General features: G+C 42.6%; 1 protein-coding gene across 4 annotated transcripts in view; it reads left to right on the top strand.

The window, feature by feature from the left end:
- dnmbp (dynamin binding protein) overlaps window positions 1-12,987 on the top strand; it is a 37,357-nt gene that overhangs the window by 6,844 nt on the left and 17,526 nt on the right. For 2 of the 4 annotated variants that reach the window (XM_020083202.2, XM_020083201.2), the window contains exons 2-4: window positions 3,205-3,359; window positions 3,894-4,016; window positions 6,006-8,270. In XM_020083202.2, coding sequence (XP_019938761.2) covers window positions 3,215-3,359; window positions 3,894-4,016; window positions 6,006-8,270 — 2,533 coding nt within the window. In that variant the 5' untranslated portion in view covers window positions 3,205-3,214. Of the gene's footprint in view, window positions 1-3,204; window positions 3,360-3,893; window positions 4,017-4,190; window positions 4,224-4,881; window positions 4,920-6,005; window positions 8,271-12,987 lie in introns of those variants that run through there. The other 2 variants (XM_069517379.1, XM_069517380.1) reach the window with 2 other exon arrangements.

The following is a 12,987-nucleotide window of genomic DNA, read 5'->3' as shown; positions in this document are numbered from 1 at the left end:
ATGACGGAAAGTCATTTTTTTCAGAGAAATGACAACAATTTGATTAGAATATATTCACATTCTTTTTGTATCATCCCTTAATGCCACCAATTTTAATCTTTGCAGTGAAATTGTGATCGTGGCCCAAGACATGTTTTAACTGGAGCTGATGTTACAGTAATATAGAAACCTAAAACTGGGCTTTTATCATGTTAATCATAGATTGACTTAAGTGAATACAACATGCCAGATTGTCTTGATCGCCTCCTGGTGGCTGGCTGTAGTATAGGTCATAAACTCAGGCTGCTCCATGTTAGTTGATGGGACACGGACCAAACTTCAGAGTCAAGGTAGACATCTATCAAGATGGTTTCACACTGCTGTAAGTTCACATGTTCACTTTTCCATTAAGTTTGGTTTTAATGAGTTATTGGGATGATTTATTGGTCCAGCACTGGATTGTGGGGACCACGATGCCGCAGCTCCATCCCCCAATCACCACTGCTACCGAGTCGATCCTTTGCGAATTATTTAAACTGCTGTAGGACGCCTCAGAATCGCTAGAAAACTGAACATTGCTGCCTTGATGTCAACGAGAGCAAGTTGAGGCCGAGCACAGGGGCCTCTGACACACTGACACACCCATAAATAACACTAAGGAGCTTGTCTGGCTGGAGGCAGATGTCAGGATTAACTTGAAGAAAGCTGCAGCAAATCAGTGATTCTCTACAGGTCCTGACTGTTGTCAGGTAGAAAGAAATCCAGCTTCCAGGGTGTTGGTTTAAGCTCAGCTGTGTGGCTGTGAGGAAGGAAGGCAGGAAGGGAACTTCTATCCCTGTATTCATCCTCTGGAGATCAGATGTAGAGGATGTGATTATACGGTTAGTCTATGATTACACGGGACAGTTGCAGTGCATATTATAGAAATTATTTTAAGAAATATTGTAACACCATCCAATAAAAGTCACTTAAATCATGGTTACATGTCTCCTATAAAAGAGCCAGTTCTTAAACATCCCTCATTTACTCTTACGTTTTTAAAACGGTGCATTCATTTGTTGTTTTGTTGTCAAATTGTTTTGTGATTATTTGGAGGCGTTGCGCCGAAGAAATAGACTTTCTGCTGTAAGAAACGATGCGAAGTGATTTAAAAAAAAATGCAAATCCAAGTCAAACAAAAAAATGGTTTCACTTGTGGTTTCTAAAGTTCTTTTTGCAGTAATTATCTGTGTGGTATGAGCTTCTGGTGTATTCACTTTGAATATATGTAAAAAACACACAGTGTATATGATGGAACGTGTCTGACATGACACCGGTTTGTGTGAAGTAATTCTTTCTAAGTTGATGATGATGTGTGTGTGTGTGTGTGCAGTTGTTTTATTTGTGATAGAAAAGGACAACACAGGAAGTGATGTACGAAGCCAACACATATTCTTAAAATGTGAATAGTGCAATTTATATGAAAACTGAAGTCAACTCTCGTCATTCTGCATAAAATTAAAATAAACAACGGTCAACTTTGTGTCTTTTCCGAATGGACAGACTCCCCGTTTGTGCTCATCGCCTGCTGTTACTTCCAGCGCTCTCATTGGACGCCTCCCATTGGCTTGCATTAGTTGAACCCTTGGCTTACGTTTCGTTGTTGTGTTAACACAACCTGCCACACACTGAAGAGCGAGAGCCAACTTGATTGTTGAGCTGAACAGTACTGTTTAACGTTAACTGAGAAGGAAGCAACCACACACACACACACACACACTCACTTTCCTCTCTTAATGCTGCTCATCTGTCCCCTCTGTCTACCTCCACACCCAGGATACCCTGCGCTGTGTCTCTTCCTACAGACTGTGACTCTTTACTGGGCTAGAGTTCTGTTCCTCTGCCCCCCCTGGGCTCCATGAGCCCACACAGAGGCCCCATTGATTGTGGTAAACTGCAGCCCTCTTCTCTCATTTCCCGTCTCTTTCAGAGTGTCCATCCACACCTGTGGTTAGTTTTGTCCTCAGATAATGACACACAAGGACTGCTGAAATACTAAATTAAATACTTGTGTGTGTGTTTGCTCATTTTGCTGATAGGTGACGGCGTCCGCAAAGCAGCGCACATTTAAAAAAGCTTTCTTATGTGTTGTGAGTTAGTAATGAACATAGTTTAGTTTTTTTTTTTTTAATCTAAGGCTTCTCCTCACCTATAATAATCATATTTTGATTATATTGTGTTTAGTTATGAATGTAACTCTTCCAGAGTCAGACATGCAAACACAGAACCAGACGTTTGCTCATTTAAAAAGAGCAGGAGTTGGTAAATGTGATTATATTCCTCTGGAATTGGAAAATTGGTAGAGAAGAAAGCAACTTAACATTAGTTTCCCTCTTGCATAGTTGTTCTGATTCCATTTTTCCCTTCGCGATATTGATTCTAATACATGGACTTTGCATATTGGCTGATACCAAGTACCGATCCCATACGAGTTGTTAACAGCTGTATGCGTCTATCCCTGTGTGGAAGTGATGGTTGATATCATTGTTGTATTGCCTGACTCTGTTTAAAGCCTTTGAAAAACCAACACAGAGAACTAATGTCCCAGAACTTCTTTTATCATCTAGTTTGATAGTCATAACTGAAAAAGAACACAAATAATGAAATGCACCAACATGACATCAATGTGAAACTATTAAACTTTATAAACATGGTATCACTCGTGATGCCCGACCCAGCATTTTCGTCAGTATCTGAGGAATTTCCAATGTTCCGAATTAGACACTTCAAAGCTACTTGACTTTTCTAAGATGTGTGTGTGTGTGTGTGTGATGTATAATATGACCAGACTGTCCATCCCTGAAACTTGCTTCCACATGAGGAACAGGAGAAGGATAAAGGGCTGTTGAGGAATGTCCTTCAGCCTTCTAAAGTACAGCTCTCTCTCTCTTTTGCGTTTCTCCTTCTTTTGTCTCTCCTCTCTGTCGCAGGTTTCTCACGCTCTCACTTCCCCTTTCATTTTCTAATGGTTGCTCTCTGTGTGAGGCAACTGTTGGTCTGCATGGTGACGAGTTTGAATAGCAGCACTGTTTCTTATTTAGAGACAGAGACATGTCGCCTCATGGGAAAGACATTTTTATTGAAGTTTTGCATTTTTAATGTTTGTTGTTCAACCTTTTATTTTTTCTTGTTCCTCGTTAATTTTAATCTAAAACATTTTCTGTGTGTCTATTTCTGGGTCTGCAGGTTATGAGTAATGGAAGCAGGGTCGGTGGTGCGTGCCGTGTTCGAGTTCCTCCCCAGTGTCTCTGAGGAGCTGCCACTCTTCCCCGGAGATGTCATCGAGGTGCTCAGTGTCGTTGACGAGTTCTGGTTGCTTGGTAACAAAGATGGTGTCACAGGTAATGTGTCAGGGTTAATTATCGCTGTAAATTAAGTATAATTTTTAAAAGTATTAAGCTAATTAAATATTAAATAAGTATATTTGGGGCCTTTTGTTTTTTTTTTTGTTGTGTAGAGAGACAGTTACAGAAGAAGAGATTAAATAGCAGTTATGCTTTGGTGAAAGATGACAGACATTTTTATGTGCAGACAGACTTGGTGAAAAATCACAATGCATTCTGGGCAAGATATGAACCATTTGTGTGTATCATTGCTCTCTTGCTTCCTCTGCACTCAAAGCGCCACTTAGGATAATAAAGGAGAATCCCTCTGAAAGGAAGTGCAGAGGGGGTGTGAGTGTTGGAAATCACAGATGGCAGCAACACATCTATTACTTAACTGCCTTTGTTAAAGTGCAACATGTTGACATACATGCAGGACGTACCTAGAATCACAGACGTCCTGATGTTTTCTCCAGGACACAGAAGCAGAGGTATTCTTCGTTGCAATCGATGATATCAGCTGTGTTTTTCCTCTTTCTGCCCCGTCCGCAGGTCAGTTTCCCAGCACCTTTGTGGAGGACGTTACCATTCCCAGCACCAAGCCTGGAGAAAGACTCTATGTGTGCATCAGTGACTTCAGCTCAGCAGAGCCGGGCAAACTGTCACTGAAGAGAGGTACGGACATGTTGCACAAGCTCATATACACAACGCTGACTTTTAAAATAATGACTTAAAATACAGCTCAGTCCCATTCTTACATCTTTCTCTGGATACTGGATGTAACTGGATGTAACTCTGGCCAAACACTGTATTGAAAGTAGCTCTAATGGAGCGTGTTCTCTCACTCAGCTTAACGCTACTTGTTGATGTCCTTGCTCTCAGGTAAATTCTTTGCCGTGTGTTGTAGTGTAATTGTGTTGTGTCGAACCTTGTTGTGTGACCATAGACCGTAAACAAAGATGGATGACAAGATTAAAATTCTACTCAAACCAAATTTAAACAACATCAGTGTGATGAGAAGCACCATTAAAGAGTTTAATGTGTACTTTGATTTTAAGTTTGGTTCATGCCACATCTATTAACATGGAGGAGGTGGAATTTAGGATTTATACTGCAAGATGTTTGGCTTTGTTATGTGGAGCATCCATCTTTATAAACAGTCTATGGGCCTGGCAGTCACATTGTCTCCACTACCACAAACTGTAAACAACCTACTCCTCTTGCGTTGAAGCCAGTTAACAATATGTGCATGTTCTGGAGTGCATCTGGAGTACATGATCTGAGAACTGCAGTTTAACTCAAAATCCAGATTAGAATCTGAATCTGGATTAATTCTTTACCTCTCCTATGATTTTGTGAAAGACACACAAGGGACATACAGGACAAAATAAACTCACATGGTTAATTCCCAAATGTCCCCACTAGATGTCCCCACATGCCAAGCTAAGACTGCCCTGCAGCAAACTGCCTGTTAAGTTATGTATCATACTTCACATTAGTTGTTTATTTCTTCTGGTTCTTCATCCAACAAAACTCTCAGCTGATCAACACTGATGTCTGCAGCAATCCTTCACATTGGTAAAGCCTTTTATTGTTGTCTTTTGGTGTCAGCAGATCTACAAGTAGTAGTTGTGATGATCATAGCTGTAGTTGTACTATTGTGAAAAGCTGGATTTGTATTGTACATTAAAATTTGCATGTAAAAATCAAAAACATAGTCTTATATTAATTTAGCTGAACTCGAACATGATAAATTCATAACGGGAGCTCACTTTAAGCTTTGCTCATCAATAGCCCCGACTGTGTCAAATAATCAATCAACAGTTCATTCAGTGCACTTGTAATTCATTGTTTTATTTATTATTCCTACCTGCACAAATTTCCCCTGTAACAACATTCCAGTTTGCAATGTCATAAATAAGCAACGTTTCCTGGCTCCATAGGAAACTAAAGGGAATGAGTCGTACCGTCCGTCTGAGAGTAGAAAGGCTCGTTTCCTGTATCATTTTCCATGGTCGTATTGGCAGAGTTCCAGGTTTGGGCTCAGACACAATGGGAGGTGGAGCCGCAGGTCTTTGGAATGTGACCTCCGTGACTTTCTGGCTGACCAGAACTACATTCCCGTAATCCCCGATTCTCCAGATATATATCAGCAGCACAGACTAGAGTAAAGTTATCAGAAAAAAGCTACTTTATCACTACCTGATATCAGGGGAAGAATATATACTCAATTCAATTCAGCATTGTTCAGTAAAACAATTCTCCAAGCAGTGAATGTTAACAATAAAAAAATAATAAAATCAGTTATTATGATCTCACCTCTCCTGCAGGCTCCCACACAGCCACAAACTCCAGGACTGCTCTTAGTTTTCCTCAATACTTACTTAGCTCAATTAGAAAATGTAATAATTATAGATATAACGCAGATCGGGAGCCAACAGTAGGAGAGCCTTACTGTTTTCATAACCTGAAACCTTCCTATCCTCTCAGCTCCCCTCTGTTCTGCTCCACTACAATCACACATTTCAAAGAACCATCTGAAGTCAGTGATTTTAGATACTCCAGCTTTTTATCTAGCATTTAGGTTTGTCTTAGAGTTTTCTTTGATGTGACTCCTGTAGTAGTACTATTATTTAATGCATTCTTTATTTTATGTCTTTGTAGGTGATGTGGTAGTTGGAGAGGGAGGAGGTCCTGCAGACCTTGGGGAAACATGGCAACGTGGCTGTAACGTCTGGGGCGTCCGTGGTCTCTTCCCTACATCGTGCGTGAAGGATCTGAACCTTTCCGGACGGAGCAGGCAGCTGTCTGAACGCTCGGCTCAGGCCCAGGCTTCAGAGCTCCCACCTTATGCCCTAGGCCAGGCCCGGGCCCTCATGAGCCTCCATGCACAGCTTAATGAGGAGCTGGACTTCCGAGAGGGCGACCTGATCATCATCACAGGACTGCCCGAGCCAGGATGGTTCCAGGGGGAGCTGGAGGGTCGCAGGGGAATCTTCCCGGAAGGCTTTGTGGAGCTCCTCAGCCCCCTTCGATCTCCACAGGAGCCTGTGGACTGCCAGTATTTGAACGATGGCCCTCAACAATTCACCTACGAGGATCCTGATGATGCAGGAGAGGGTGCTGAGGAGGATGTAGAAGTAAGGGAGGTTTTTCTGAGGGAGGAAGAAGAGCAGAGGGAGGATGCAGTAGAAGGAGGAGAAGAAGAAGAAGAGGAGGAGGAGGAGGAGGAGGATGGGGGTGTCTACGGAGCCGCACTGTACGAGTTTCGGGCCATGGAGCCGGGTGAGCTGGACTTTGATGTGGGAGATCGCATTCGTGTTATAAGCACTTTGGAAGACGGTTGGCTGGAGGGGGAGCTGAGAGGGCAACGTGGTATTTTTCCTCATCGTTTCATCAAACTAGAGGAAGAAGGACAGAAAACTGCTGAGGAAACAAACATAGTCGAACCAGAAGAAGACAAGGAGAGCTGCTGTACGCCTGATTACAGCTCAGATCATTTGTGTCCCAATGGGTCGGAGAATGATCCCGAATGGGCGACGTACGAGGATCACACCGTGTGGGACCTGGATTACTTTGAGAAAACTGAGGAGCAGAGGTGGCAAAGTGAAAACAGAAGTGGGGCTCAAACTAACAGAAGAGTGGAGAGAGAAGTGGGTGGCAGACCTGACTCTCAGCCACGTAGACCTGTCGCTCTGGTGCAAAGAGGGCCAGAGAGACCCAAATCCACTCCTCCAGCAAGGCCCAGACTCCCACCTCGGCCGAGCCTGCCCGCACGTAGCCGCAGGCACCAGGGCTCATCCTCTGGCACAAATCGCTCCAACTATACTAATGGTAACACTCGACAGTCACAGCCCAAACGAACACATAGTCTAACTCTGCCTAGCACTCAGCACGGTTGGTCTAAAGACAGCAGATACTGCCAGAGGCCACCAGCGGATGTCGGCAGCACCAGTAACAGAAGTGCTACTCTTGGCCAAGCTTTGATTAACCTTGTTGAGGGCCATAAACAGAAGAAGTTAACTCGCCATGCCAGCGTCAGTGATGCAGATATGATGATGAGCAGTGCAGAGGCACGGACACATTCCCAGCAGACCGTGCGTGGCTCCAACGGGTTAATGCCAACATCCATCACCTTGGATGCCCTGGCAACCTCGGCTAGTGATCTGGAAACCAAGCTATCCCAGCAGCTTTTTGAATTTGAGAAAAGCTTGACGTCTTCATTTAGTGATTCTTACATGAGTTCTGGTGCCTCATCTGCAGGTGACCTGAACCAACAGTCCCACATCTCACGACACTTTTCTATTATGGAGTATAACAATGAAAGTGATATTATCAGAGGCTCCTCACACTCCCCCTTGTCCGACCTCTTGCGGTCAAACACTTCTTCCGCACTGGAGAGACGAAGGACCCTCCGTCCTCCTCCTCCTCGTCCGAGAGTCCTTCGTCCCCCGGCCCCAGCATCATACAAACCAGCCCGCCCTGCTCCACGTCCCCCTCCACGTTGCCCAAGGCAAAATACTGCTCCTCCAGCGAGCAGCCCTCTCACAAGCAGCCCCATCTTCTACAGCCCAGAAGAACAGGCTGTAAACCTTCTCGATCAAATAACGGAGGGACAGGCTGAGTTCGGCGATCTCGCAGCCGCCCAAGAACGTGAGATCCAGTGCCAGCTGGAAGCCGAGACAGAGCTGGAGAGAGAGATGGAGTTGGAGAGTCAGAGACAGAGGGAAGAGGAGGAGCGATACCAGCTGTTGCTACGGCTACAAGAGGTGGAAAACGACATGGAGGCGTACGCGCACACGGCGGAGGAACTCAGGGCCATGTTGGAAGAGGAGGAGGAGGAGACGGCCCGCATGCAAGCCATGGAGAATCTGGAGTTCTGCAACTACACGCTGGAGACGCTGGCCCTGGAGCAGCAGCAGCTACAAGGTAAGAGTGCTGGAGGGTGGACTGAGGGTGTTCTGGGGATACGTCATGCCTTTATTAGAAAGTGCATGGCAATAAGATGACAGGAAATGAAAGGAGAGAGAAGGGGATAATACTCAAGAAAGGAGCCCCATTGAGGGACCGGTCAGGCTGTTTAACCCTTAGGCTACAGGGGCATTTGGGAGTTTAAGATGGACCCAAAATTGTTGTAGAGATGAGGAAATCGTGATAAACCTTATTTTGGAGATGATGTGGATGGGACAGTGAATCCTGGCTGTTTTTTCCCCAAGTACATGACAGATATGTTCACCAGAAGGTATTAGTTCATATGAGCAATAAATTAAAATATTGTCTATGATTCTCAGAGGACATTTGAATAACAGAATGGATTAAATGCACAATTTAACAATGCTAAACAGTAGAAAAAAAACATGTTGAATTTGTTTCAGTTGATGTCATCATTCACTTCTGAGGTTCTGTTGCCTGCAGGTTCGTTCATAAAACAAAATATAATATGTCAGGAATCTAAAAATGAGACATCAGTGCTTAACAGACTTCCTCTTTGACTTGTTTTGATTCCACTGTCACACTAATGCACAAACAGTTTATTTAGTATACACTGTGAATGATGGGAACAAGACATCCGTATTTACCGTCCACAGCGGAAGGAGGACAGTGTATTTAAGTCCAGGGTTATTATAAGGATGCGTATGTGTGTGTACATTGAGGAATTTGCCTGTTTTCTCTTCAATATAGAAATATTTTGTTGCAGAATCAGGAGGTTGCTGTTGAGGATTCAGTTGCAGTTGTGCTTCAGAAGTTTTTCCATCAATCTCTCTCTATGTGATCGATAAATTAGACTATTCCAATAATCACAAACTTAATACAATATCCCTCGCATACAAATTTTTATTTGAAACCTGTAGGATCCCAATCAGCCAAAGCTAATTAGCTCAGATTTGTTCTTGCCATCTCTGTGCATCTTTGGAAGTCCAACACTTTTTCACATAGGTACGAAGTGCATTCCTGCACATAGCGAGAGGTCGAGCAATGCACACGGGCCTCTGTCTCTTTTTTCCACTCTCTCTATTCGTCTCTCTACATCCAAAAGTCCTCCCTTCTTCCTCAGACCTCTGTCCCTGTGCACCTTACTCCATCGTCTGATCTTTCCCAAAAGCAGTAAGGAGACTGGAGACACTGTGAGTGTGTGGGTTGTGGGATTTTTGCAGCAGTGGTGATGACAGACAGATTATGTCCCACTGTAGAGCGAGACCTAAAGTGTGGTTGTGGCGAGCCGTCTCTTGGCCCAGGGCCCACCTCTCCACGCTGTTTGGACTGGCTCAGGCGGCCACGTTCAGCAGAGCAACAGGTAGGCTCGAACTGAAGATGGTGTTTGTCGGTGCATTTATCAAACCGTTGGGCTGTTTGATTGAGAATACTTATGAAATGTGAACTTGGAAATTATTTTGCCGTTTTTTTGACATTTATGATTATTGAATTTCCCCTGAACACTTCTGATTCTTCAGTTGGATGATGTGATTATATTTGTATATTGATCTCAAGTGTCAAATTAATTAGAAGAATTATTTTAGGGTATTATTCGGTTAATTTGTACCAATTTAAGCAGACATGAACTCTGGAATATGTCTGGACAACTGGATATCAACATTCTCCAGACTTTTACATATGGAGAATGGAGCAGGAGATTCTCAATCAATTTTAAAATCTTGCATCTCCACATGCCACTTGTTGAATGTGCTTACTGACAGCATAGCTCACTGTTTCTCTTTCAAACACACTCACACGCACTAATGTCCTCATTCACGTAGGAGCTTTCAGTCTAATCACTGCCATTCCCAGAAACAACCAGGCTGCTTTGTTATGTTAATGTGCCCATTCTTCACAAGTTTCATGCCTATTGAGGAAAAACTAATTTGATTTTTTATTTAAATTACAGATGTTTTTCTTGATGACATTTTTGACTATTGTTTCCTTACTGTAAGATCATCTCTCTAAGGGAATCTTCAAATGACTCATATCCTGTTAGATTTGATTTTATCCCTGGTCAGTGGGTGGATCCCTGATCTTCATGTCTGTAAATGAAGGGAATCAGCCTGAGGGCAAGAGCAGGTTACATTGGCTACAGGTGCCTCAAAGGATCATGTGAAAAAAACATAGTTTCCATTCATTCATCACAGTCGAGGAATTCTCACACCCTCCTTTCACAGTAATAAATTCAAGTATTTCGTCTTTAGGTTTTCTTTTGGTAGTTGCAACACTGTTAGATGTGGAAATCGACTAAGATGGAATGAATGAAGGAAGGAAGGGAATAAAGGAGAAAAAAACACGCATTGCAATAGGTTTGAAATGGTAATTATCAACACATTAGTCGGACACAAAAGCTTAACAGGACCCATAAGGATGATACTAATGTCCCTTTCTTTCCCTTTAACACCTAGCTCACACAAAGACGTGCACATATCAGATATACTCTCCGGAGCTTTATTGCAAAACAACATCCAGACTCACTCACCGAGCAGGGAATGTTTTTTCCGTGCTTTTGCAGGGCGTGCTCCTGAGTGTGATGTTTGAGAGACAATGGCAGCTTATTGTTACAAGAGAGGGGGAGGGAGTACCTTCAACACCGGGCTCGCTTTGACCGGACTTCACTGTGCAGAGGCCAAGAGGCAATCTCATACTGTTCATACTCAGTTTGAGTGGTTAAAAAGTTTTTATTTGTAGTGTTTGCCATATCTTATGTAATATCTTAATATGTAGAGGATGTATAGGATGTTAAGGGTTTGAATTATTTGCATTATGCTTGATTACTCCCATCATGGGCCGTTATGCATGCATGTTAAGCTGTTTTTGTAACCTCTTTAAGACCTTTTCCAATACTGACCATGTCAGTGGACCTCACAGGGACCGAAAGTCTTCATGGGGCAGATATTAATTTCTGAGGTCCTGGTTAAGGTTAGGTGTAGGACATGAATGGTTAAGGTTAGGAATAAGGTTTTGGTCCACAATTATTGAAAGTCAATCCAAGGTCTTCAAAGGTATAGCTAAGAAAACGTATTCCCATATATGCACATAAGAGCACCATATCATTGCTGACATCAACTGGGTCATACAATATGATGACGCCTCAGTTTAAGTTTATTACCTGCATGGTGGTGGTTGTAAACACCTCTCTTTTCCTTCTCACACACCAGAGCAGGTATCTCCTCTCTAACTCTTTTGTGTTTCCTCTTTTCTCGCTTAAGCTCTTTGACCTCCAGCCTCGTGTAATTCTTTAAACCCACTATTAAAATGCCTCCCTCCGTTTCCACACCACCACCGCCCGACCAGTTTAACACTGTTTTCAGGATCCCTTTCAGCTTTCAGGTTTCTCTAAGTCAGCCTCGTGAACTGGGAGACTGCTCGGCTGCACACAGTTTAATGTACGACCTTATTCCTGGACATGGCAGCGCTTCTTCTAGATGTGCATGTTGTCGATGAAGCCCTTGACAGCTTCATTTACATAAACTAACACAGAGTAATGTTGTATTAGACACTCTTTCGGTTGACTTGTGTACGCAAACACACAGTTTCGGTTATGTTTTACTCTTGAAAGCTGAGATGTCGAACACTGATAATTAAACAGTCTTACGTAAGAAGAGAACGCTGTCTAACTAAGATTTGTATGCTCAGCCACAGCTAGTGAAACTCTGTGTTCAATACCGGTTTTGGCTTGTGCATTGTGAAAGCCTGCGCCTTAACAGTGTTTAACAGTAACAAACAACTCAGATATATTTGATTGAACGCAGGTGAGCTAGTTTTTTACTGAAAATAACTTGTTTTGTAGTAAACAAGCTAAGAAAAGAGTGCAAGATAAAATGTATGGTAACAGGGTATTTTGTGGTATACACTCAAAATACAGCTTATAGTTTTACTACCCAACAAGTTCTAATTGGCCTGCTGTAAACACACTTTATGTTTTAAAACCTTGCTTGTGATATGTTTTGTCTGAGCTGGATTAACTTAACACAAGTTTAATTAAACCATTAAATGGATTTTTCTCAAACTTTTACTAATTAAAAAATGTTTGGCTTCATGGACCTAAGTCATATCAGCTTTTAATTAAATTTAAGTGTCTTTGAATTGAAGGTAAATTGAAACTATCCCATATCTGTGTGTATCACGTGCACGTCAGTGTGTGCGAGTCCTTTAAACCTGCTTTTCATGGAAGGTTAAGGGGGGGAGGGATATATTATACTCTAGCTTTATGAATAGGCCTGAGTTTTTTCTCACACTAAAAGATCGTGTCTCTTCTGAGAGTGGGGACGGTCCTCAACAATAGCTCATTGTGCACAGCAGCAGCTACTTTTTCAGTAGCCAACTTAATCAGGTCTCTCAATAATATTTCCCTCTTCACACTCATTTACTCACTGTAAATATCTAAATATAATAAGATCTTTCTCTTTCACTTCTGTTTTTATTTCACTCTCCTCTTTCACCAAACTACTCCTCCCTGAAAAGTCCAAAGTCAAAGGTGATTCTTTGTCAGTTTCAGTTTACTCACAAATATTTTGGCCAGTGTTGACTGTTGAGCTTTTTCTATACACAAACAGGAATGAGTTGCATCACTGCCTATGTGACTGCAGCCAGCATGAATGTAGTAGTCGTAGTAGTGAAAAGGAAAGGGCAAAAACAAAGCCAACAGGATACAAGGAAGCATGGA

This window comes from Paralichthys olivaceus, chromosome 21 (assembly GCF_024713975.1).
Source record: "Paralichthys olivaceus isolate ysfri-2021 chromosome 21, ASM2471397v2, whole genome shotgun sequence".
In the NCBI taxonomy this organism is placed as follows: Eukaryota; Metazoa; Chordata; class Actinopteri; order Pleuronectiformes; family Paralichthyidae; genus Paralichthys; species Paralichthys olivaceus.
Note: the sequence above shows the minus strand (reverse complement) of the source record. Positions and strands in the feature narration are given on the sequence as shown.